We start from the raw sequence: 25,988 nt of genomic DNA, 5'->3' as shown, positions 1-25,988 counted from the left end.
AGGTAGCGCTTACCAGGTGCTCTAGATTACAATCTACGTTTTAAGAAGATGTGTTTCCGCCATATCTAATTTCACAAAATGTTATTTAAAACCTATGCATTGATCTTCTTTTGGAATGCCGGCACTTGTCGCTGCGTCATTAGCAAGTAACTGGTGCAGATATTCTTTACTGGTCTGTACGTTATGAATTCCAGAAGCACTACTTTGAAGTGCAATACAATGTAACCATTTTGTGTAAAATCTGCATACCTAGATCTCCATATCTTGTCTCTACTGAAGGGGAGGAGGGGGCTGGTGGGGAAACTCTGACGTAGCAGTAATCTGCATACCGTTTGAAGGTGACATCCAGACTGAGAGAAATTGCGTCGGTACTTGTATTTATAATTGAGACTATTTTCACTCTTTTGTCTCAAAGTACTAGAATGGATGGGGAGTGTACAGAAATGTTTGACTGAATGGGAAATTTTCCAGAACCTGAAAAATCAGGTTTTCAAGGCAAGGGCATTATTACTTCTTCTACCTTTACAAGGGACCGGTAGAGACAGCTATTTATTCCCAGTAAGTGTTGAATCTAGGTTTCCTGTGGGTTTTGTCAGATAACATAATTAGTTATTTAAATGATAATTTCAGTAGGTTCTAGCCTAATGATTTTAGCAAGAAAGAAGAGGTACTTATTATCAGAGAACCTCAAACTTTATCATTTTAGAACCAGATGGGACCTTTAAAGGTCATCTTAGAAAACCTCCCCATCTCAATCTTAAAACTGAGATTATGAGATCTAAAGAGAATGTGATTTGCTCAAGGTTACACGACAGTTTGCCCCAAGGGTATCACACTCTTTGTTTTACCATATTGTGTCATACGGATGCTTACCAAGTGACTCTGAAAATCCACTCTAGTAACTGAAGTTCTTGATGAAAATACAAGCTCAGTTATGTTGTCAGGATTTAAATTACCTGATAGTTTTATTCCTTCAAGTCTAGAATTACAAGGGAACTTGGATTATTTTTTCTAATTTTAAAATGTAGTCTGCTGAGGTCAAATGATTTTCCCAAGGTCACAGAGACCCTGGGCCCCTGATTCCTGAGTTGTTTTGGTGCACAGTGATCCAGCCAGGCCTTACCCCTGGAAGGTCACTCAGGTGCCCCATAACATGGATGCTGTGCTGTAAGAGGAAGAGTCCTTCTTTCGATTGGCTGGAGCTAACAGCAAATCCTCACATGACTCAAACTCCCTTCCCCCTTGAGAGGGTGTATGAATAGTCACTGAGCTTGAGAAGAGCTGTCTTTTGTACGCCAATTCAAAGCTGTTTTCTTTAAAGGAGAGAATTCCTTGCTTCTGCCCATAGGAAGTGATAACAAGAATGAGTGGTATAAGGGAATCCAAATGATACTGCTTGTCTTTTATATTACAGAAACATAATTAGAAAGTAAAAAAGGAATACTTAATTCTCGTTGTGGAATAACAGAACGAGCATTTGGATATAAGTTTTACAACTGAGACTTTAGCACATGCACAAGACAGAGCCTGCATCTGCAGGAAGGTCATCAGTGCCCTGCTGAGAGCAAAGACATTCCCTCTTTGGATCTTGGCTGACTGCCCAGAAATCTGAGCAAAGAATAGTAACCTGTGTTCACACTGACATTGTGAAAAGTCAGTGGGACTCTCCCACCCTCCTGCTTTTCAACTGCAAAAGAGCCAAAAGAACCAAACTAGGTTTCATACCACTCTTAACAAGATGGAATTACCCAGCTATGAAAATAATCTGTCCAAAGATACAGAAGGAAACTGCTAAGGTGGAATTAGTAGCTGTTCATCAGTTGACCACAACCCCTTCACTAAGGACTGTGATACAGTGAACACATATTTTAGTAGCTAAAATTGACTGCATTAACCTTCTCTAACCATCTATCTACCTGACTTTCTGGGAGGGTAAGCCTTATAAATAGTGATACTCATTTCCCCCCCTTATTCCTTATCCCAGTTTTCATTTCATTGAAGTAGCGTGTTTTTTTTTTTTTTTCCTTATGCTTTCCATCATTTATTCAAAAAATATTTGTTGAACACTATATTAGAGTGCAAATTGGAGTCAAGGGCAGGCTGCTGTCAGGGGGGTTTCACAGTCTTAGTAGAGAATAACGGTCGTGTATATAGAAAACCTGAGGCTATAAGGGTCCTAAAAAGAAACTTCTGTGGTAACAGAGACCTATAATAATACTACTTGCTCCATGGCAGGTACTCTTTTTAGTGCTTTGTATGTTAACTCAATCCTTAAGACCTAATCTGGTTATTAGGTATTAACTATTAAGTAGTTAAGTTGAAGCATGATTAATTGCTTTGTTAAAACTTTTTGGCTGGATGTTGAAATGGAAAACCACTGTTAGTCCTCTTCCTGGTGTGGAGGATTCTGCTGAGCAGATGGAGGGGGGCGGATTGGCATAATTGGATTTGTAAGGCTCTAGTTGGAGCCCTGGTGGGGCACGGTAGTTAAGAGCTCAGGCTGCGCTAACCAAAAGGTCGGCAGTTCGAATTCACCAGCCATTCCTTGGAAACCATATGGGGCAGTTCAGCTCTGTTCTGTAGGGTCACTATGAGTCAGAATCAACTCGACGGCAACGGGTTTGCTGGGTTTTTTTTCTTTTCTTTTTCTAGTGGCCTCCAGGGTTTGCTTTGTGAAAAGCAGTATCACCACATTAATGCACAGCAACATCCTTAGGCCTATTTTAGTGATAAAATATCCCAAAAAATGTGGATGAGATTATGTAAGTAAATCTAGGATAACACGTTTAGCTGCCTGTATGGTGAGAGTTAAATAACACCTTATAAATATGCAGCCAGTGTATGCATATTCCAAAAGAAGTTGCTTAGTTGATTTGTGCATGCTGTATTCCCTGAGAGAAGTCAATAAGTTAACCTTCTACTGAGGCAGATGCTATAGAGATTTTAAAAATTTAAATGAACTTTTAAAATATGTAGTTGTCTTATTATAGAGAAAATCCCAAGTATCTTCTGGGAAAAACAGCACTCTTTAATAAGATGTTGGAGTCCCTGGATGGCACAACCAGTTAAGCACTCAGCTACTACCAGATTGTCTACATTGTGATGTTACTTAAAGTCTTTTCACATGGGAACAGCAGCATCCTGCAGTGGGAAACTTTTTCAATTGTAAATGGTGTTCTCCAGACGCTTATGCTGCCCTGACTGAAAGTTGGTTGGTCTTTTCTCTATAGCGCATCCCATCTGCTAGGCCTCAAGTTGAAAGGAATGTAAAATTCCTAATACACTTCCTAGTTTGAAAAAGCCCCCCAGAGTTCTGCAAAGATTGGTGGTTCATATCCACCTAGAGACACATCAGAAGAAAGGCTGGCAATCTATTTCCAAAAAATCAACCACTGAAAACCCTCTGGAGCACAGTTCTGCTCCGATGCACATGGGATTTCCATGAGTTGGAAGCAACTCCACAGCAACTGGTTTGTTTTCTTTTTGATAATAAAATGTTGACGGGTCTCTTTCATTGCAGTCTGAACCAATCAGAGTCCTTGTGACGGGAGCAGCTGGTCAAATTGCATATTCACTGCTGTACAGTATTGGAAATGGCTCTATCTTTGGTAAAGACCAGGTAGGAGCAACTAACTGTAAGTCTAAAGTCCTTAGAGTAAAAATGTTGTTAACAAAGCCCTGCATTTAATTGCAGACAAATGATAAAACGTTGAAGGAATGAGTAATCCCGATTAATAGACAAATTGCTCTAAGTGGAAGCTGGTAAAGTGTTTATATGCATTCTCAAGGCCTTGAAAACATTTTGCAGATCAGAACTATTTCACGTTTAGTTAACATGCTGCAACCCACAGGTGTTAGTAAGAGGGAGATATTCACTAATGACAGCTGTTAGGGAGAGTTAGGTGGGATAGAAAGTTACTGCATCAGCACTTCCTTGTTAAAAAATGGTCTTTAGACCTCAAATAGTAGGGCAGGCAGTTCTGCCTCCTAGTAGGAAGCAGGCACCCCCAATTCCAGCAGATGTGATTAGCATACACTGAAATTAATGTCTGCAGTATTCGTTTATTCATTAGCTTGACCCACAGATATTGAACTCTTCCTTAGCTTTCCAAGAACTGAAATCAGATATGCAGCTGTTAAGAATAAGCACAAGCTGTGGTATGTCACTTCAATTTGGTATTTTTCCCATGTACTCCATAAAATTTCAGTATGAGTGATTTCTTCACCTGTGTCTGTTAGCAAGCCATTGCTGGCTTTATAGCATTCCTTTTCCTGAAAATGATTGTTATTAGATGCCTTACCTCCTGAAATAGTTGTTATGAATAGTCAATGGAAATTGTACAAACAATTAAACATATACAATAAACAAAAACTATGCAGAAGAACTTTTTTGTGACTAATAAAATAGCCTATGCTGACAGATGCTGTCCTTGCTGCTTGACAGCCCCTGATTCTACTGCTGTTGGATATCACCCCCATGATGGGTGTCCTGGAAGGTGTCGTAATGGAACTGCAAGACTGTGCACTTCCCCTCTTGAAAGGTGAGTTGGGGGAGTGGAGGAGAAGGGATTTTATGGTATTTTACATCTTTCAAAAAATAGATTTGTATAATTAGAATTGTTAACTACCCTCTGAATTAGAAATTATTTCATCAGATAATTTTGTTTTTATTTAAACTACAACTACTCATTGCAGGACTGGACTGTGTTTCGTTCTGTTGTACCTAGAGTCACTATCAGTCAGAACCAACTCGTCAGCACCTAACAGCATCAACGTACCGACAATAAATAAGGATAAAAACCAGAATTAACCGGTGTCAGGCGAACACTACTTTTTTTCCCAAAATGCTTACATACATAATTTAGTGTACTAATGAAGTGTAATATTGCACCAGGGTTATACACCCAGGATTGCCTACTTCGTGGTATTACTGAAACTCTATTCACATGAGAACAACAGCAACCTGCAGTGGAAAACTTCAATTCCAAATGGTGTCCTTCAGAGCCATGTGCTGCCCTGAGGATAAAAGTTGGTTGGTCTCTTATGTATAGCCCATCTCATCTGCTAGTGCTCAAGTTGAGAGGAATTGTAAAATCCTAGTCATATTCTTCCTGGTTTGAAAAAGCCCCCCAGAGTTCTGCAAAGCACCTTTGAGAATCATTGAACTGTTACACGAATATAAGACAAGAGTCTTAAATTTTGGTTATCATTTGATTGAAAGGTTCATTAAAACATTGTTAGGTGCCATTGAGTTGGTTCTGAATCATAGCAATTGTATGTACGGCAGAACAGAACACTGCATGGTCCAGCACCATACTCACAGTCTTTGCTATGTTTGAGCCCATTGTTGCAGCCACTGTGTCTGTGCATCTCATTGAGGGTCTTCCTCTTTTTCACTTTACCAAGCATGATATTCTTTTCCAGGGACTGGTCCCTCCTGATAATATGTCCAGAGTACATGAAATGAGGTCTCGCCATCCTCGCCTCTAAGGAGCATTCTGGCTGTACTTCTTCCAAGACAGATTTGTTTGTTCTTCTGGCAGTTCATGGTATATTCGGTATTCTTCACTGCCACCATAATTCAAAGGCATCAATTCTTCTTTCGTCTTCCTTATTCATTATCCAGCTTTTGTATGCATATGAGCTGTTTGCAAATACCATGGTTTGGGTTGGGAGCACGTTAGTTCTCCAAGCGACATCTTTGCTTTTTAACACTTTAAAGAGATCTTTTGCAGCAGATTTACTCAATGCAATATGTCCTTTGAGTTCTTGACTGCTACTTCTTTGGGTGTTTGTGGATCCAAGTAAAATGAAATCCTTGACAACTTCAATATTTGATCTCCATTTATCATGCTATTGGTTATTGGTCCAGTCGTGAGGATTTTTGTTTTCTTTATGATAAAGTGTAATCCATACCGTAGGCTATAGTCTTTGATCTTCCTCAGTAAGTGCTTCAAGTCCTCTTAGCTTTCAACAAGTAAGGTTGTGTCATCTGTGTATCACAGGTTAATGAGTGTTCTTCCAATCCTGATGTTGCATTCTTCTCACATTCTTTCTCCAATCCTGATGCGGCATATAGTCCAGCTTCTCGGATTCTTTGCTCACATACAGACTGAATAAGTATGGTGGAAGGATAACAACCCTAACGCATACCTTTCATGATTTTAAACCATGAAGTACCTCATTGTTCTGTTCGAACGACTGCCTCTTGGTCTATGTACAGATTCCGCACGAGCGCAATCACGTGTTCTGGAATTCCCATTCTTCCCAGTGTTATCCATAATTTATTATGATCCACACAGTCAAATACCTTTCATAGTCAATAAAACACAGGTGTACATCTTTCTGGTATTCTCTACTTTCAGCCAAAATCCATCTGACATCAGCACTGATACCTCTTGTTCACGTCCTCTTCTGCATATGGCTTGGTTTTTTGGCAGTTGCCTGTTGACATATTGCCGCAACTGTTTTTGAATTATCTTAGCGAAATTTTACTTGAGTGTAATATTAATGATAATGTTAGATAAAGTCTGCATTCTGTTGGATCACCTTTCTTTGGAATGGGCGCAAATATAGATCTCTTCCAGCAGATTGCCCAGGTAGCTGTCTTCCAAATTTCTTGGTATAGATGAGTGAGCACTGCCAGTGCTGCATCCGTTTGTTGAAACATCTCAATTGATATTTTGTCAATTTCTGAAGGCTTGTTTTTCGTCAATGCCTTCAGTGCAGCTTGGACTTCTTATTTCAGTACCATCAGTTCTTGATCATATGCTACTTACTGAAGTAGCTGAACGTCGACCATTTCTTTTTGATATAGTGACTGTGTATTCCTTCCATCTTCTTTTGATGCTTCCTGTGTCATTCAGTATTTTGCGCATAGAATCCTCCACTGTTGCAACTCGAGGCTTTAATTTTTTCTTTGGTTCTTTCAGCTTGAGAAATGACGAGTGTGTTCTTCCCTTTCGGTTTTCTAAATCCAAGTCTTCACACGTTTCATTATAATACTTTGTGTTCTCGAGCTGCTGTTTGAAATCTTCCATTCAGCTCTTTTACATGATCATTTCTTCTCCACTTTAGCTACTTGACACTGAAGAGCAAGTTTCAGAGTCTTCTGACATCCATTTTGGTCTTTTCTTTCTTTGCTGTCTTCTTAATGACCTTTAGCTTTTTTCACGTATGATGTCCTTGATGTCGTTCAGCCACTCGTCTGGTCTTCAAACAGTAGTGTCCAGTGCACCAATTCTATTCTTGAGATGATCTCTAAATTCCCAGGTGGGATATACTCAAGGTGGAGCCCTGGTGGTGTAGTGGTTAAGAGCTTGGCTGCTAACCAGATGCTCCTTGGAAACTCTATGGGGGGTTCTGCTCTGTCCTATAGGATCACTATGAGTTGGAACTGACTCAGCAGCATTGGATTTTTGGTTTTGGTTTATACTCAGGGTTGTACTTTGGCTCTTGTGAACTTGTTCTAATTTTCTTCAGCTTCAACTTGAACTTGAGTATGAGCAGTTGATGGTCTGCTTCTGAAGGTGGCCCCAGCCTTGTTCTTGCTCTGACTGATATATTGAGCTTCTCCATCATCTCCTTCCAGAAATGTAGTCGATTTGATTCCTGCATATTCTATTCAGCAAGGTCTACGTGTATGGTCGCCATTTATACTGTTGATAAAAGGTATTCACAATGAAGAAGTCGTTGGTCTTGCAAAATTCTATTATTTGATCTCCAGCGTCATTTCTGTCACCAAGGCCATATTTTCCAACTACTGATTCTTCATTTCCAGCTTTCCCATTCTAATCACCAGTAATTATCAATGCATCTTGATTGCATGTTTGATCAATTTCAGACTGCAGAAGTTGGTAAAGATCTTCAATTTCCTCATCTTTGGCGTTAGTAGTTGGTGCATAAATTTGAATAATAGTTGTATTACCTGGTCTTCCTTGTAGGAATATGGATATTATCCTATCACTGACAGCGTTGTACTTCAGGATAGATCTTAAAATTTTCTTTTTGACGATGACTGTGATGGCATTCCTCTTCAGTCTGTCATTCCCAGCATAGTAAAACCTGTTGCCGTCGAGTTGATTCCAACTCATAGCAAACTTGTAGAACAGAGTAGAACTGCCCCATTGGATTTCCTAGGCTGTAATCTTTACAGAAGCATACTGCATCTTTCTCTTGCGGAGCAGCTGGTGGGTTCAAATCGCTGACCTAGCCGCCTAGCGTTTAACCACTGTGTCACCCCTTTATTTCTGGCATAGTGGACCATATCGTTGTCCGATTCAGAATGGCCAGTACCAGTCTATTCCAGCTCACTAATGCCTAGAATATCGATCTTTATACGTTCCATTTCATTTTTGATGACTTCCAATTTTCCTAGATTCATACTTCATACATTCCATATTGCGATTATTAATAGAAGTTTGCAACTGTTTCTTCTAATTTTGAGTCATGCCACATCAGCTGATGAAGGTCCTGAAAGCTTGACTCCATTCACATCATTAAGGTCAACTTTACTTTGAGGAGGCAGCTCTTAGCCAGTCGTCTTTTGAATGCCTTCCAGCCTGAGGGGCTAGCTTCCAGCACTTTATCAGAAAATGTTTTGCTGCTGTTCATAAGGTTTTCACTGGCCAGGTTTTTCAGAAGTCGGCAGCCAGGTCCGTCCTAGTCTGTCTTAGTCTGAAAGCACCACTGAAACCTGTCCACCGTGGGTGACTCTGCTGATATTTGAAATACTGGTGGCATAGCTTCCAGCATCACAGCAACACGAAAGCCACCAAAATACAACAAACTGACAGATGTGATTAAAACATTAGGTCGAATTATAAACTAATTTGAATATTTTTCTTTAGTTATGCCTTCATCATGGTCTTTCTCTTTTGGTAAAGATTAATTAATGATACTCTCTTAGAAGTGTGCACAAAGCAAAATATATATATACCCCAGAGAAACTATCCTCAGAACCCATATATCTGTTCAATAAACATTCTCTAAAAGGTGTATTCTGCCATCTAAAGCATTTAGTTGCGTAGTCACATTACTCTGCCCAGACTCTTCTGCTGGCTCCCTTTCCTCACCCTTGCTCTCTCCAAATCAGCTTTCTCTGCTGCTTTTATCTTCCATTTGTATTCCTTTCTCTGCTGAGTTTCCTCTGCTGCTCTCTCATGGGCCCAGTTTATAGTCAGCTTATCCCTGTGAATATGACAGGGAAGGGAAGGTTCAGCAAGTGAAGTTACATGGCCAGGAGGAGGACGATAGACATTTTTTTCTCCGGCTGGGGTTCCTGCATCTGCCTGTTGGGGCTTATCGCAACCTGGCTGTGACACAGGTTCACTGATCTAAAAATTTACCACTGAGAAAGCTAAATCAAGGTCATGACCTTTTTAAGACCTGGAGAGAGAAGAGAGAGATGTTATATGTTCTTCTATTAAAAAATAAGTGGTATGTGTTTAGTGGAGTAACACTCACTGTAGCATAGCAATTGAACTCTGGACTGACCTGGACTGTAATTACAGCTCCACTACCTTCTAATGACAACTAGCTAATCTCTTTATACCTCACTGTCTTCATCTGTAAAATGCAAAGATTAAATTTATAATGCATATAAATTTTAGCATTAATCCTGGCACAGAGCTCCTCAATAAACACTTATTTTTAATTTGTTACTGGTGTCAACCTTACAGCAATTGTAATTTAGAAATTTGGCGAAATCAGTTGCTGTTTTTTTGCCATCTATGGTGATTAATATAGATAACCAGTGTTGGTTGAAGGTTATCGTCTTTTACCTTGGATTATGTAAGATTACAAGAGATGACAGCTATAGAATCTTTGAAACAGAGATAATTATTGAAATAAGTAAAGCGAATAAACTTGCTAACATTTCTGTTAATGATGTGGTTGTTAATATCATAGAATGTATAAATTAGTATATGTCTTTCTCTTTAGACTTCTATAAATTTGATACATAAAAGTAAACATTTGCTACAAAGTGAAAGAATTAATGGGTAGAGTTGGTATGAAAAAGCAGACTTCAAACTTTGGTGTTTAAGTAGCTCTGTGTATTTTTTGCCTGTTCATAGACATCATTGCGACAGACAAGGAGGAGATTGCCTTCAAAGACCTGGATGTGGCCATTCTCGTGGGTTCCATGCCAAGACGGGAGGGCATGGAGAGGAAAGACTTACTGAAAGCAAATGTGAAAATCTTCAAATCCCAAGGTGCAGCCTTGGATAAATATGCCAAGAAGTCAGTTAAGGTGACCAACACTGTCGTTTATAGAGTTTTTCATTGTTGGTATTTGAAACTTCTGTAAATTGGTTTACTTTTTCTTTTTTCAGTTTTGTACAGTGTTCAGTAAATCTAGATTTTTGTTTGATAAGCTCTACCTTTCTGTTTTCCTTTCTTACATTGGTAAAAATCTACATTCAGAGGTGCCTATTACAATGACATGGAAATTTGATATTAGCTCTTAGGCCTATAAAGAAGGCACAGAACTTTCTGGTACTTTTGCACTAACATGCTTGGCTGCATGGGAGTATTTGTTCAGATATTTGGATTTGTGTGTGTGATTGTGGAGGGAGATGGCTGCAAGCTGCATTTGTTCTTGGCAGTAGTAGGTAGTGGTTACTAATTGCTCAGATTTTCTTAATTCAGGGGAATTTTAATATGCTTGTTTCTTGAGGAAGTTGGAACAAAATGACTTCCTATTTTGTCTCTGTGTTTAAGCTAGTTACCCAGGCAGTACTTCAGTTTTTTAAATTTGGCCTCATACTACAATCAAGCCTTCTTTTACCAATTAACTATCGATTAACTAGAACTTAATTGTTACAGCAAAGAGGTTTGCTGGTTAGAGATTTTAGTGTATTTGATATACTTCTTCTTCCCTGCCCCAGCTTCAAAGAAAGGTAAAAGAAAATTTACAAGATTTTTAAAGTTGTTAATTATAGTGTTCTACTTATTACAGGATTTCATAGACATCTGCATTTTTGCTTTCTGTGGACTTCATTTTAAATAGTTAACATTTATTTTCTGTAATTCTTAACAGAAAATAATAGTCATGAGTTAATTAGAAATCCACAGATCTTTTAGAAAAAATTATAACGTTGCTTGAGACTACTGAAATCCAGACTGCTTGGAGTTGTGGTAGTGCTTGCATAGTAATCCTCTTTGCCCTGAAAGTGTCCTTGTTTTGGAGAAACGTCACTGACACTTGAGTACTAAAGGGCAGTGGAGTATCGTGTCTACAGCTTACTCTTAAATGTGCCAGAAAAGACTAAGGATAGTTTGTGTGTGTGGGCGCATGCACAGAGAAAGAGAGATGGGGCAAATTGAAGAATCTGGGTACCAGGGATTTGGAAGTCAATCTTTTTTAATGTACTTGTAGATTTTCTATGTTTGAAATTATTCCAAAATAAGGTTTTTTTTTTAATTATCATTGTATTAAAGATTTTCAGAGCTTAAAAGAACAAAGGGCCATGTATATACATGCTGTATTTTAATTCAGTGTATTCCACGGCTCTGCAGTACAAAACATAGCCTGCAGTACTTTTCTCCTAAAGATTGATTCGGTAGGTTTAGGGTGGATGGAGCCTGGTAATCTGTATTTTAACAAATATGCCAGTAATTCTTAGGATTAGGCAAATTTAAGAAACACTTTTAATTCTTAGAGGCAAACCGTTGCCCTGAAATAAGCTGCTCAATTAGAGTTTTATTTCTTGTACTACTGTTATAAAAAGAAAACTTTCATGAATGAATTAAACTCTGAGATAGAGACTTAGATGACTTGTCTTTTGTGACAAGTAGATAAATGCTATCTCTGTTTTGGCACACAACAAGATAGAAAAACATGTATGTACCCTAGCTCTTGGACATTGCCACCCGGGAATTGACTTAAATAAATAATGGTGGCTCTATTAAAGAAATGTTTTCAGTAGTCACTCCAAACACTAACGAAGTAAAAGTTTTTAAAGGAAAGGGTAGAAACCTAATACAAACTACAGTGGTAATTATACATATTTGGTACAAAGGCTACGTGTTACACGGTTTTAAGTCATGCTGTAAGATAGTGTAGTCAACCAGTGTACTGTCTGTAACTCTTCTGCACCTCCCATGCACCCTAGGTTATCGTCGTGGGAAACCCAGCCAATACTAACTGCCTGACTGCCATAAAGTCAGCGCCGTCCATCCCCAAGGAGAACTTCAGTTGCTTGACTCGTTTGGATCATAACCGAGCTATCGGTCAAGTAAGAAAAATGCCTTTTCAGTCTTAATGGATGTTGAACTTTAAAGCCTTTTCCCTCACTTTTAAAGTTGCTGAATCTAGTTTGTGCTTTTTGTTATTTCTTTGGTAGAAAGCTATTTCAATTTGTTAGGGAATCCTTAAATCTGTTCTCTGCAGGACGAGAGGCTGGACTTCCTACTTCATTTTATTTTCAACTGTATTTTGATTGCTAAGTATAGTAGATCCCCAGCAGATGTCTAAAACCATGGATAGTACCAAAGCCTATATATACTGTGTTTTTTCCTATACATCCGGGTCGGGCGGGCAGCTGAGTGTGAGAGCACCAGCTATCCTGAGGGAAGCTTTGGAGGGAACCAGCTGCTAGATGGTTCGATTAGTCTTTTGCCTGTATACCCAGGTCAGATGACCAATTTGCGTGTCAGGACCACTACGGACCTCCATCAGAGTTTCCTCTGCCCAGGCATTTCCTGTACATACATACCTATGATAAAGTTTACTTTATAAATTAGGCACAGTAAGAAATTACTAACAGCTAAGAATAATTATAACAATATACAGGAATAAAAGTTATGTTAATGTGGTCTGTCTGTTAAAATATCTTACTGTACTGTACTCACCCTTCTTGTGATGATGCAATGATGATTCAGTGCCTCTGTGCTGAGATGAAGTGAGGTGAATGGTGTAGGCGTTGTAACCATCACCTGCTTGCAGTGTGGTGTCACTCATTTCAGGGAATCCCTCACTGAAGTCTTCGTACAGGCTCAATTTTTTCTGGCGCAACACGTTGCCATCAATCAGAACATGTTTTCTGTTCGTGTCCTCCAACCACAAATTTAATGCCTTTTTCATCTTAACTAAGCACTTATCACACACTGTGGCTGTAACTTTTGCAGTTTGAGGTACAACAGCAAAACCAGCACGAATTTCTTTTTCCTTCTTCACAATTTCACACGTAGATTCATTCTAACCATAGATCTTAGCAACCTCAACATTTTCTTTCTTACCTTATTAAGTCTAGAACTTTGACCTCTTCACTTAAAGGAAGCACTTTACGGCTTTTCTTTGGTATATCTGAATTGCCAGCATCATTACTCTTGCACTTTGGGGCCATTATTAAGTAAGATAAGGGTTACTTGAACACAGGCACTGCAATACCATGGCAGTGTGATAACCAAGACAGCTCTAAGTGACTAATGGGTGGGTAGCATATAGAGCGTGAATATGCTGGACAAAGGGATGATTTAGTCCAGGGAAGGGCAGAGCGGCGCGAGATTTCGTCATGCTACTCAGAACGGCACACAATTTAAAACTTATGAATTGTTTGCTTCTGGAATTTTCCATTTAATATTTTTAGACCATGGTTGACCACGGGTAACTGAAACCGCTGAAAATGAAAGCGTGGTTAAGGGGGAACTACTATATAATTAAATGCAGTTGTTTAATGTACCCTTGCTGTAGTGGTTAAAGTCAGTTACTAATGTAGATAATTTACAGGATGGTTCATAATTTATTTTTGTCACATACATAGATTATAAAAACAGTTGAGCTTTGTGTGTTTGTGTGGTTCTGTCTCCTTTTTCACTGCAGCTAAGCAGTCAAATTCAGATTTTTAATTTTTATATCTTTTTAATACGAAGTGTTTCCATAAGATTTCCTACTTATCACTATTTAGTAGGTAAATTTTAATTGTTGTCAATTTTTCTTACCCCTTGGAACCTTAGATAAATATGCCAAGAAGTCAGTTATGGTGACCAGGGCATATTTATCTAAGGTTGCAAGGGGTAAGAAAAATTGACAACAGTTAAAATTAGCTTTTCAAAAACTCAGAGGCCGTGCCACTCAATTAATCAAGTTTCCTAGGGCTTCTCAAACTCTAGGTGGCCCTGGTACCCTTGGAAGTCACAACGTTTTAGTACTTGGCCATCTTTCATTCCTTTTCCTTGGTGCTTTTTCTTCTCATCCATGGGTCATCACTGATAGTCCTGTGAAGTTAGTCCTTTTTCTTAGAAAAGACTTTCTTTAGTTTCAAGAAAACTGTATTTTTACTGGAAGATGATGCAAGGTCTAAGTTAGAAAAACACTACTTCCCTAACTGGGAATTGATAATATTTGGCCTCTGGAATGCCCAGTGAAGGAGAAAAGAATTAACATTTGCTAAGCTTGTACAGAGAGTCCCTAGGTGGTACAAACAGTTAACATGCTTGGCTGCTAACCCAAAGGTTGGAGGTTCGAGTTCACCCAGAGGCTCCTCGGAAGAAAGGCCTGGAGAGCTACTTCCAAAAAATCAGCCATTGAAAACCCTATGGAGCACCGTTCTACTCTGACACACACACATGGGGTTGCCATAAATTGTAGTCAACTCCACAGCAACTGGTTTTTTAAGCTTCTGCTATAAGCCAAATACTTTACATGGTGATTTTTCATTTAATTCGTATAGTAACTGTATGAGGTATGTATTATTATCACTATTTTACAGGTAAGAAACCTGAGGCTCAGAGAAAATGATGGGGCCACCTAGACTTAAGCCTGACTCCACAGTGTACATGCTCACATAATGGTGTCAAGTGGCCCAGGTTCACTTACTGGCTCTGTGACCTTGAGAAAGTTTATTACTTCAAACTGTAAAAGAGAGTAATTGTTTCTACTTCTGAGGGTAGTTATAAGGAGTAAATGAAATGTGATCCATGTTAAGCCCTTACATGGTATCTGTCACACAGTAAAACTCAACAAACGTTAGCTGCTATTATTATTATTGGGTTTTATTATGAGTAGTAGTAGTATTAAGAGGGGTACAGCCTAGAGTTGATAAGAGCCATAGCTCAGAAATATCTCCCTGAACCTTCCAGTAAATTAGAGGGTCATTAGGTCACAAGCTGAAAATGCAAAATGTTCCCTGAGAGGCTTTAGACTGTGGGCTGGATTTTGGGGGGGTTTTGGTTTTTTATTATGTCTCAGGATGGCTGGAAGGAATGGGAGCGTGTATAACTGGAGGCAGGGAATTTGGGTACTATGGGACAGCTATGAAGGAAAGGATGATAGAATAAGGCATTGTAGACCGTGGATTGCCAGAGGGTTGTGTATTTGGCTCCTACATGGAGAAAGGGAGAAAGAACCCAAGAAGCAAGATGGGAACAAGGCAAACTTCCTGCTTTGCTGTTTTACCTAAGGCCTTAGTGGAGGCAAGCACTGGCAACTTTTGCTTCCAAAGGTGCTACTAAATGGCATTTTGTCCCAGAGCCTGAAACACTTTTCCTTGGTGAGGGTGGGGGTAGGGAGTGGGGGTAGTCTGAATGAGGAAAGAGGGAGAAAAGCTGACTTTGACCACCACAGCTGACGTGTATTCTTTGTCACTCAGTGGCCCTTGGGTCAGGCCCTGTTTCTCCATGTTAGCCTGGCACAGTCGGACCTTTTAGGAAGTTTTCGAAGAAGCAGTTTCTTTCTCCTGTAGATGTTATTGATCCCGTGAGAAAAATAAACCCAAAGATTAATTTTTCTTCTGTGAATGATTACTAGGCTCACGTAATTTGTTTTGACATTCAGAGGACACAGCTCCCTAGTGACTTATTATCACTTGCAGATTGCTCTTGTGTGTTTGCAACCCAGAGCTGCATTAATATCTGCTGACAAGGTAGTTTGGCAATGAGACCAGTTAGCTGGTATCACAGGGAAGAAAATTACCAGGGCTGGAGAAGAATTAGTAAAAACTCATTTAACAGATCTGTATGACAGACATGAAAGTGACTAAGGGAGTAAGGAACTGTTATCCTGGGTACGTATGTTAATTTAGATAAGTTCTGACAGGAACAGTATTTAGAAACTGTATCTCTTGGGTACAAGGTACCTGGCCTTTGCTGTCCAGACAGAATTGGATTAACTCGAGATCAAAGGAGCAACAGGGGGAGAGCAACAGAGCAAAGGAAGAAAGAGGAGCCAGAGAGCCCTAGAGGACATTTGTCTTCACAGCACTTCGGAGCAATTGAAGGGAACATTAAGGGGAGGTATAGATTCTAAGTTCTTTGTGAAGTGTATCTTCAGTTACTTGCCTTAGGTATAAATTTTCCTTTTTCTCTGTAATGCCAGCTAAATATAAGTTAGGGCAGTTCATCCCAAGTCCTTTCAGGCCATGGCACACCCAGAAAATGGTACTCATTGGGCAGCATACCACTCAGTAGCTGGGCATTCTGGGAACCAACCATGTGACTAATTTGTGGAGACTGACAGGGTAGTTAATATTCCTAATACTCGTAGGACTCTAGATAAAGCAGAGATTAGATCAGAAGTGATTTAAAATGTCAAAAACAAAGAATTTTTTAAATTAATTTTTTTTAATCCTCTATTCCCCCACGCATCTGTCAGTTTGTCATACTATAGTGGCTTGCGTGATGTTGGAAGTTATGCCACCAGTATTCAGATACCAGCAAGGGTCACCCATGATGGACAGGTTTCAGCTGAGCTTCCAGACTAAGACTAGGATGAAGGACCTGGCAGTCTACTTCTGAAAAAAATTAGCCAAGGAAAACCTTGTGAATAGCAGCAGAACACTGTCAGATATACTGCCAGAAGATGAGCTGCTCAGGTTGGAAGGCACTCAGAATACAACTGGGGAAGAACTGCCTCCTCAAAGTAGAGTCAACCTTAATGATGTGGATGGAGTCAAGCTTTTGGGACCTTCATTTGCTGATATGGCATGACTCAAAATGAGAAGAAACAGCTGCAAACATCCATTAATAACAGGAACGTAGAATGTACGAAGTATGAATCTAAGAAAATTGGAAATCATCAAAAATGAAATGGAATGCATAAAGATCGATATCCTAGGCATTAGTGAACTGAAATGGACCAGTATTGGCCATTTTGAATCAGACAATCATGTGGTCTGCAATTGAAGAGGAATGGCATTGCATTCATTGTCAAAAGAACATTTTAAGATCTATCCTGAAGTACAATGCTGTCAGCCTTAGGATGATATACGTATGCTTACAAGACCAGTTAATATGACTATTATTTAAATTTATGCACCAACCACTAATGTCACAGATGAGGAAATTGAAGATATTTACCAACTTCTGCAGTCTGAAATTGATCAAACATGCGATCAAGATGCATTGATAATTGCTGGTGATTGGAATGGCAAAGTTGGAAACGAAGAAGGATCAGTAGTTGGAAAATATGGCCTTGGTGATAGAAACAATGCCGGAGATCGCAAGACAAACAACTTCTTCATTGCAGGTACTGTTTTTCAACAACATAAATGGTGACTATACATGTGTACCTCACCGGATGGAATACACAGGAATCAAATCAACTACATCTGTGCAAAGAGACGATGAAAAAGCTCAATATCATCAGTCAGAACAGGGCCAGGGGCCGACTGCAGGACAGACCGATTGCTAATATGCAAGTTCAAGTTGAAGCTGAAAAAAATTAGAACAAGTTCACAAGAGCCAAAGTACGACCTTGAGTGTATCCCACCTGAATTTAGAGACATTTCAAGAATAGATTTGCCGCATTGAAGATGAATGACCAAAGGCAAGTTGTGGAATGGCATCAAGGACATCATACATGATGAAAGCAAGAAGTCATTAAAAAGACAGGAAAGAAAGAAAAGACCAAAATGAATGTCAGAAGAATCTCTGAAATTTGCTCTTGAAAGTTGAGTAGCTAAAGTGAAAGGAAGATAAACAAAGCATATACTTACTAAAAGACAGGTCTGGACTGTTTATGTGAGCATTGTTTATACCAAAAAACTGCAAACCCAAATGCCCATTCACAAGAGAATGAATACGTAAACTGTGGTATGGTCACATAAATCCGTTGCCATCGTGTCAATTCCGACTCATAGGGACCCGATAGGACAGAGTAGAACTGCCCCATAGGGTTTCTAAGGCTGTAATCTTTACAAAAGCAGACTGCCACATCTTTCTCCCAAGGAGCAGCTGGTGGGTTCCGACCATTGACCTTTTGATTAACAGCCAAGCACTTAACTACTGTGTCACCAGGGCTCCTGAGGTCACATGATGAAATATCATTCAGCAGTGAAAATGAACAATATGGATGAATCTTAGAAATCAAATAATGAATGAAAAAAAAAAAAAAGCAAGACCCAGATGATTATTTTTTTAAAAACTCAGAAAGCAAAGCCAAACAATATATTGTTTAGGAATACATGTATGCAATAAAACCATTTTTAAGTAGGAAGGTAATAAATGCAAAGTTCAGTGGAGTGGCTACCTCTAGAGTGAGGCAAGGGGCAAGGGAGAGGGAAGATGCACATGAGGAAATACAAGGACTTGGTTCTGTTCTAGTTCTTAAGTTAGGTAGTGAGCTCACAGTTGTTATTTTTATACTGCATTCCTTACACATGTTCTATAATGTTACATACATTGTTTTTGATGTATCAAGCATTATGTAATAAAAAATAATAATTAGGAAAATTATCCTTGATCTGCATAGCTCAGGATCCTGCTGGGAAGCCTTCTCATTGGAATGCTAAATGCTTTAATAGATGAACCATGTTAGGAGTGAGGAGCCCCTACTGGGGACAGGGAAGGCTTCATGGAGGAAGGTTTGAAAGATGAGTATGCCCTGCCAAGTAGAGGTCAAGAAAGGCATTCCAGACGGGGGCACCCAATGAGCAAAGGATTAAAGGAAGACTGCAGCCTGCTGGCATTTAAGGGACGAACACCATGCCGTCCAAAGCATCTGAAAGAAAAACCACTTCAACTAGTGTTGGGCAGGGGAGATGAGAAATTAAACACATCTAGCCCCTTCTCTCTGCCAGTTCATACAGCTCACCCCAGACCTAAGGGTCAAGTAATCACCTCTGTATATGTAGAGAAATGCATGTTGGGTGGTCTACCAAGGATTAAATGCCAGGATCAATTTCAGCCCATTAAAGGCACAGAGGCCAGAGAATCTCTCCTATATGTGGAGCTAATGATGCCGTAGGTGCGCAAGTGATTACCCAAATACTTCAGATAACCTAGAGGAACAGAAACTGCACCTAGAAGAGGAATGAAGACAACAGTGAGTCTAATACTGGAGGCTGCTCTGGAGAGCCTTCGTAGACACATGAGCGGCATGGGAAGCACGCGGCCATTTCCTGAGCTGACTGACGTAACGGCTTAACCTGGCAGGGAGGGTGGACAGACAGAATCCACAGCCCTCTAGGACAAATTCAAGGCATCCATGCCTTGAAGGGGACCTTCATCTCTGAAGGAGTATGACCAATATGTTCACATTTCTATGCAGCTTGACAGCGAATTTGTAACAAATGAAAAATTACACAATGATAATAAAGTCTATCACCGAGCAATACAAATAAATAAATAAAGTGAATTGAAGAAATGATGAAGTAAAAGAGCTGAACAGAAGATTTCAAAGGGCCACTCAAGAAGACACAGTAAAGTATTATGAGACATACGCAAAGACCTGGAGTTAGAAAATCGAAAGGGAAGAACACGCACAGCATTTCTTAAGCTGAAAGAGCTGAAGAAAAGATTCAAGCCTTGAGTTGCAATATTGAAGGATTCAATGGGCAAAATATTGAATAATACAGGAAGCAGGAAGCATCAAAAGAAGATGGAAGGAATACACAGAGTCACTGCCAAAAAAAACTGGTTGATGTTCATCCATTTCAGGAGGTAGCAAATGACCAAGAACCGAGAGTACTGAAGGAAGAAGTCCAAGCTGCACTGAAGACATTGGCGAAAAACAAGGCTTCAGGAATTCACCAAATAACAATTGAGATGTTTCAACAAACAGATGCAGCACTGGAAGTGCTGACTTGTCTGTGCCAAGAAATTTGGAAGACAGCTCCTTGGCCAACCAACTGGAAGAGATCCATATTTGTACCCATTCCAAAGAAAGGTGATCTAAAAGAATGCAGAAATTATCAAACAATATCATTAATATCACATGCAAGTAAAATTTTGCTGAAGAACATTCAAAAACGGTTGCAGCAGTACATCAGCAGGCAACTTCCAGAAGTTCAAGCTGGATTCAGAAGAGGACATGGAACCAGGGATATCATTGCTGATGTCAGATGGATCCTGGCTGAAAGCAGAGAATACCAAAAAGATGTTTACCTGTGTTTTATTCACTATGCAAAGGCATTCGACTGAGTGGATCGTAACAAATTATGGATAACATTGAGAAGAATGGGAATTCCATAACACTTAATTGTGCTCGTGAGGAACCTGTACATAGACCAAGAGACAGTTGTTCGAACAGAATAAGGGGATACCATGTGGTTTAAAGTCAGGGAACGTGTGCCTCAGGGTTGTATCATTTCACCATACTTATTCAATCTGTATGCTGAGCAAATAATCTGAGAAGCTAGAGTATATAAAGAAGAATGTGGCATCAGGATTGGAGGAAGACTCATTAATGACCTGCATTATGCAGATTACACAACCTTGTTTGCTGAAAGTGAAGAGGATTTGAAGTACTTCCTGAAGAAGATCAAAGACTACAGTCTTCAATAGGGATTACAGGTCAACATAAAAAAAAAATCCTCACAACTGGATCAATAAGCACGTCATGATAAATGGAGAAAAGGTTGAAGTTGTAAAGGATTTCGTTTTACTTGGATCCATAATCAGCACCCATGGAAGCAGCAGTCAAGAAATCAAACAACACATTGCATTGGACATATCTGCTGCAAAAGTCCTCTTTAAAAGGGTTAAAAAGCAAAGATGTCACTTTAAGGACTATGATGCACCTGACCCAAGCCATGGTATTTTCAGTCACTTCATATGCATGCGAAAGCTGGACAGTGAATAAGGAAGACCAAAGAATTGATGCCTTTGAATCATGGTGTTGGCAAAGAATATTGAATATACCATGGACTTCCTGAAGAGCAAACAAGTCTCTCTTGGAAGAAGTACAACCAGAGTGCTCCTTGGAGGCAACGATGGTGAGGCTTTGTCTCGGGTACTTCAGACATATTATCAGGAGGGACCAGTCCCTGGAGAATGGCATCATGCTTGGTAAAGTAGAGGGTCAGTGAAAAAGAGGAAAACCCTCAAAAGGTAGATTAACACGGTGGCTGCAACAATGGGCTCAAATATAACAACAATTATGAGGATGGCACAGGACCAGGCACCGTTTCATTCTGTTATACATAGGGTCGCTACGAGTCGGAACTGACTCAGTGACACCTAACAACATCTATTTTAGGATTTTAGAAATGAATCTAGTTTAAGCATTGTAGTTAAAGACAATTTCCTTTACTTATCTGAATAAATTAGTATATAGATAGTCAAGTCATTGCAAATGTTTAGGTAATGGATGTTTTCATCTTTCTCCTTTTGTTTGGCTGTTTTGTTTTTTGTTTTTACTTTTTGTTGGGATAATTATAGACTGAACAGTTGCAAAATAGTATGGAGAGGTCTCATGTACCCATCACCCAGCTTCCCCCAAATGGTGACATCTTATGTAACTATAGAGCATTATTATCAAAACCAAGAGTTTGACAAAGCTACATACAATACTGTTAATTAGGCTAACTCAGATTTCACCTGTTTTGTATTCACTTAACTTTTTGTATGTCTTTGTGAATGATTCTGTGACATTTAATCACATGTATAGAGTCCTAGAAGCAACATCGAAGTCAAGATTCAGAACTGTTCGATCACTCACCAGTGAACTCCTTCATACTACCCCTTTATAGTCACACCTTTTCTCTTCTCCCTAACCCCTGGCAACCATTTATGACATCTCTATAATTTTTTCATGTTGAGAATGTTACAAAAATGGAATCACACAGTATGTACCTTTTGAGATTGGCCTTTTTCACTCCACATAATACCCTCAACATCCATCCAAGTTGTTGCATGTATCGGTAGTTTATTCCTTTTTGTTGCTGAGTAGTATTCCATTGCATGAATGTACCACAGTTTGTTTACCCATTTATCTGTTGAAGGACATTTAGGTTGTTTCCAATTTGAAATTAGCCTTACCCTTAGTTACATGATGAATGTTCAAACAGGACTTTGGTATAATGTTGCTTTAATTTATGTGTGCAAAAGCTATGGACTCTGGCACAACTTTTTTTTTTTTTTTTTTTTTCCCATTCTTACTGTGACGTAAAGGAAAGAAAATTCACCCACAATCTTGCCCTAACACATTAACTTTTTTTTTTTTCCTTCCACATTCCCTTTTGGTTCAGGATAAATTCTGCTATCTAATTAGGAACAAATTATATATACAACTAGTTACAATTTTCTCTTCTTCACATTACCTTGTGACACAAAAAGCAGAATAAGCAAGTTAATTTATTTAAATCCTTTAAGTCGTAACTTTCTAACCTTTTATGTAGCTACCATACTACACAGCATAGTGATATTTATGTGACTACAAAACATTGCAAGATCCTAAAGTGCTTTCTGAACCATCAGCTAGAGACTTACGTATTTTACACAAATAAAGCACACCTTCTATGTTTGTTTGCCATCCACACCCTCCCCCTACAAGGTATTTTTCTAAGTGCCACTACACCAACAGTTTGTTTATATGTTGCTGTAAAAAGATTAGCGTAGCACACTTACGAAAACAACTCACGATAGGGGCGCGGCTGGCAAATAAACGTAGAAGGCACATGTGGTTTGCATAAAAATATGTATATCCGTTATAATTTTAGTATTATGTATATTGTATTTAGTCTCTCTTCTTCAGTTTCCTAATCTATACAATGAGGACTGTCATACTTTGGTAACTTAAGTCCCTTCCAACTCCAAAATTTCATGTTCAAGATTATTTGAAAATTAGTAATTTCTATATGGTGGTGCAGTGGTTAAGCTCTTGGCTCCTAACTGAAAGGTTGGTGGTTCAAACTCACCAGCCACTCTGCAGAAGAAAGATTAGCAGTCTGCTTCTGTAAAGATTACAGCCTAGGAAAACCTATGGGGCAGTTTTACTGTATCCTGTAGGATCACTATGAGTTGGAATCGACTCGATGGCACGCAACAACAACATACAACATATCATGAACATTTCACTCAAGCACAGCATTACCTTCCTCAGCCGTCTAAATGGGAATCGCTGAATATGGAGAAAGTTAAAACCAATTGCTCAGCAGTGGTGAGGAGACACCTCCCAAGTAAGTGTTAGCAACAAAGGTCATAGTTACATATTAGAGAAATACTAACGTCTTGATTGATGTTTTATATTTGATAAACTTAGTACACTAATAAGTTAGTCAGAACCTGTAGGAAGATCTCTACATTTAAACATTCTACTTAAATATCTGTCCTATGTTTCATGTTCACAGTTGGCTTACATTATTAAGCTGTTTTAGGAAATTACCAAGCAGTACAAATTGCATTTTTTACACATCAGCATAATTCTCATGTTCCCTTGAAGTTTCAGAAGGTTTTTGTCTTTAGTTAAGGGTAAACGTGTCACAATTGGAAGTAAAAACGTCAGTCTAAATAATGTATCTGTTTTAATTTGACTAGATTGTTCTTAAACTTGGCGTGACTGCTAAAGACGTGAGGAATGTCATCATCTGGGGAAACCATTCCTCAACTCAGTATCCAGATTTCAGCCATGCCAAGGTGAAATTTCAAGGAAAGGAAGTTGGTGTTTATGAAGCTCTGAAAGATGACAGCTGGCTTAAGGGAGAATTCATCACGGTAAGAAACATCTGTTGAGCCCTCTTAACAGCCAAGCCTAAAGAACTCTAGAGACCCACCACATTGACCTGAATGTCCCCTCCAGGAGTTTCACGCTTGTTCTGATGGCTGCATGGTTCCTCTTTGGGTCGTAGTAAGCCAGTGATGATCAATCTGATCTGATCTGTCGTGTGGAAATCAACAGTGATTGTTAAAGTGGAACAAAACTAGAGTACTCTCTAGCCATCGATTATGTTTACACAGAGATCCATTTCTTTGTGTGAAGTGTGGTAAGCTTTTTGTGGGGGTTAATCGTTTTCTCTGTTCAGAAATACTGGTGAGTATAACTGATAGGTTAGTGAGGCTGACATTGGGTCGTTGCGTGATTTTGGAGGGGACACGTTAAGCTATGGTCGCAGCCTTCCCCCCCCCAGGGTCAGCTTGGAATGAATGAAAATTCTGTTCTCATGAACAAGTACCATTCTGTCTCTGCCTGCCCCACCCCAGACTGTGCAGCAGCGTGGTGCTGCTGTCATCAAGGCTCGAAAACTATCCAGTGCAATGTCTGCTGCGAAAGCCATTGGTGACCATGTCAGAGACATCTGGTTTGGAACCCCAGAGGTGAGAGCTTACTGATTTGCACAGGCCACTCTTTTATTGTTCTTTTTGTCCTTACCTGTCAGACAGGTTAGATTCACATCCCATCTCGGCTGCCTACTAGCTAAGAACTTTGGAAAAGTTCTTAACCTTTCTGAGCTGTTTCCTCATCTGTTACATGGCTTTTACCTCACGGCATTGTGGGGTTAAATGAGATTCTGTATGGAAAGCACCTAGCACAATGCCTGACACGTGGTAGGGGGGTAACTTTTTTCCTTCTTAAAACGTATGTTGGGCCACAGCTTTCTCACTTATAAAATGAGGCTTATGTTTCTTCTGCCTGCTTCACACATGGGTTGAAAGTGGAATGAGATAATATCCATGAAAGCTCCCCTGTCATAGAAGTGCCTGGTGATGGTTCCTTTTGCAGTAATGAAGATATGCACATAATAAAGTGTCATCCGGTTTAATTTTGTTAGTTCATGAGTCATTTGGTTGCTTAAGCTAATCCTTATGTACCATGAGAATGTAAAACATTGTGTTTTCAGGGAGAGTTTGTGTCCATGGGCGTGATCTCTGATGGCAACCCCTATGGTGTTCCCGATGATCTGCTCTACTCATTCCCTGTTGTAATCAAGGTAAGGGGTTTCGAGGTTATTTCTCTTGTTTGGAAAAGTAGTTGTATAGTTTTCTTAAAACTGGTATAAGTTAGCATAGAAAGTTATTCCCTAACTAGACGTATTTCTCAGCTTTGAAATTATGTGAAGCACAGCTTCAGATTATTAAAATACTGAAATTGATCAGGAAAGCAAGAGTCAACTCTTTCCACTAGGCACAGTATGTTATGCCTCTAAAACCAGATACCTGCAAAACGTATCTTACTGCTAAATGAAGCAATGGTTTTAACTATTGTTGCTCTCTATTACAGCTGTGCTAGAGTCAATAGTTTTTTATACTCACTAACTAAAGCCTCATTTAATGGTTTTTCCTAGATTCAATAGGTTTTAAAGTCAAGTATTGAGCTTTTATCAGAATTATCCATTAAGTTAATTAATATCTGAATTTCGATTTGGTTCTTTAGAATCAGACTTTAAAACAGACACATCTCTAGATTTAAGTTTGAACTAGGTTGTAGTTAGATCTGCTGGAAGATCAACTCTAGCTTAACAGTAAATCTCTTATTTGCAATTATCTTTAAACAGAATAAGACCTGGAAGATTGCTGAGGGTCTCACTATTAATGATTTCTCACGTGAGAAGATGGATCTTACTGCAAAGGAATTGACAGAAGAAAAAGAAAATGCTTTTGAATTTCTTTCCACTGCCTGACTAGACAGTCATTTTGATGTTACTAAACACCCAAAAGCTAAAGAATCTAAATGTCGTCTTTGACTCTAGTACCAAATAATAATAATGCTATACTTAAATTGCTTGTGAAAAACAGCACATATTAAGGATTATGTGCTTCTTGGTACAAATTCGTGACAGTTTATCATCATGGTGTTAGTGCTGCATTCTAAATATATATTCAAATGAAAA

General features: G+C 39.2%; 1 protein-coding gene across 1 annotated transcript in view; it reads left to right on the top strand.

Moving 5' to 3' along the window:
• MDH1 (malate dehydrogenase 1) overlaps window positions 1-25,988 on the top strand; it is a 26,863-nt gene extending 875 nt beyond the window's left edge. Inside the window, exons 2-9 of the mRNA XM_004369277.1 lie at window positions 3,521-3,619; window positions 4,445-4,541; window positions 10,077-10,252; window positions 12,117-12,239; window positions 23,698-23,874; window positions 24,361-24,474; window positions 24,999-25,088; window positions 25,653-25,988. Of these exons, the coding sequence (XP_004369334.1) occupies window positions 3,521-3,619; window positions 4,445-4,541; window positions 10,077-10,252; window positions 12,117-12,239; window positions 23,698-23,874; window positions 24,361-24,474; window positions 24,999-25,088; window positions 25,653-25,778 (1,002 nt within the window). The 3' untranslated portion in view covers window positions 25,779-25,988. The remainder of the gene's footprint in view (window positions 1-3,520; window positions 3,620-4,444; window positions 4,542-10,076; window positions 10,253-12,116; window positions 12,240-23,697; window positions 23,875-24,360; window positions 24,475-24,998; window positions 25,089-25,652) is intronic.

Source organism: Trichechus manatus, unplaced genomic scaffold (genome assembly GCF_000243295.1).
Source record: "Trichechus manatus latirostris isolate Lorelei unplaced genomic scaffold, TriManLat1.0 scaffold00004, whole genome shotgun sequence".
Classification (NCBI taxonomy): domain Eukaryota; kingdom Metazoa; phylum Chordata; class Mammalia; order Sirenia; family Trichechidae; genus Trichechus; species Trichechus manatus.
The sequence above is the reverse complement of the archived record's forward strand: the minus strand, read 5'-3'. Positions and strand labels throughout refer to the sequence as shown.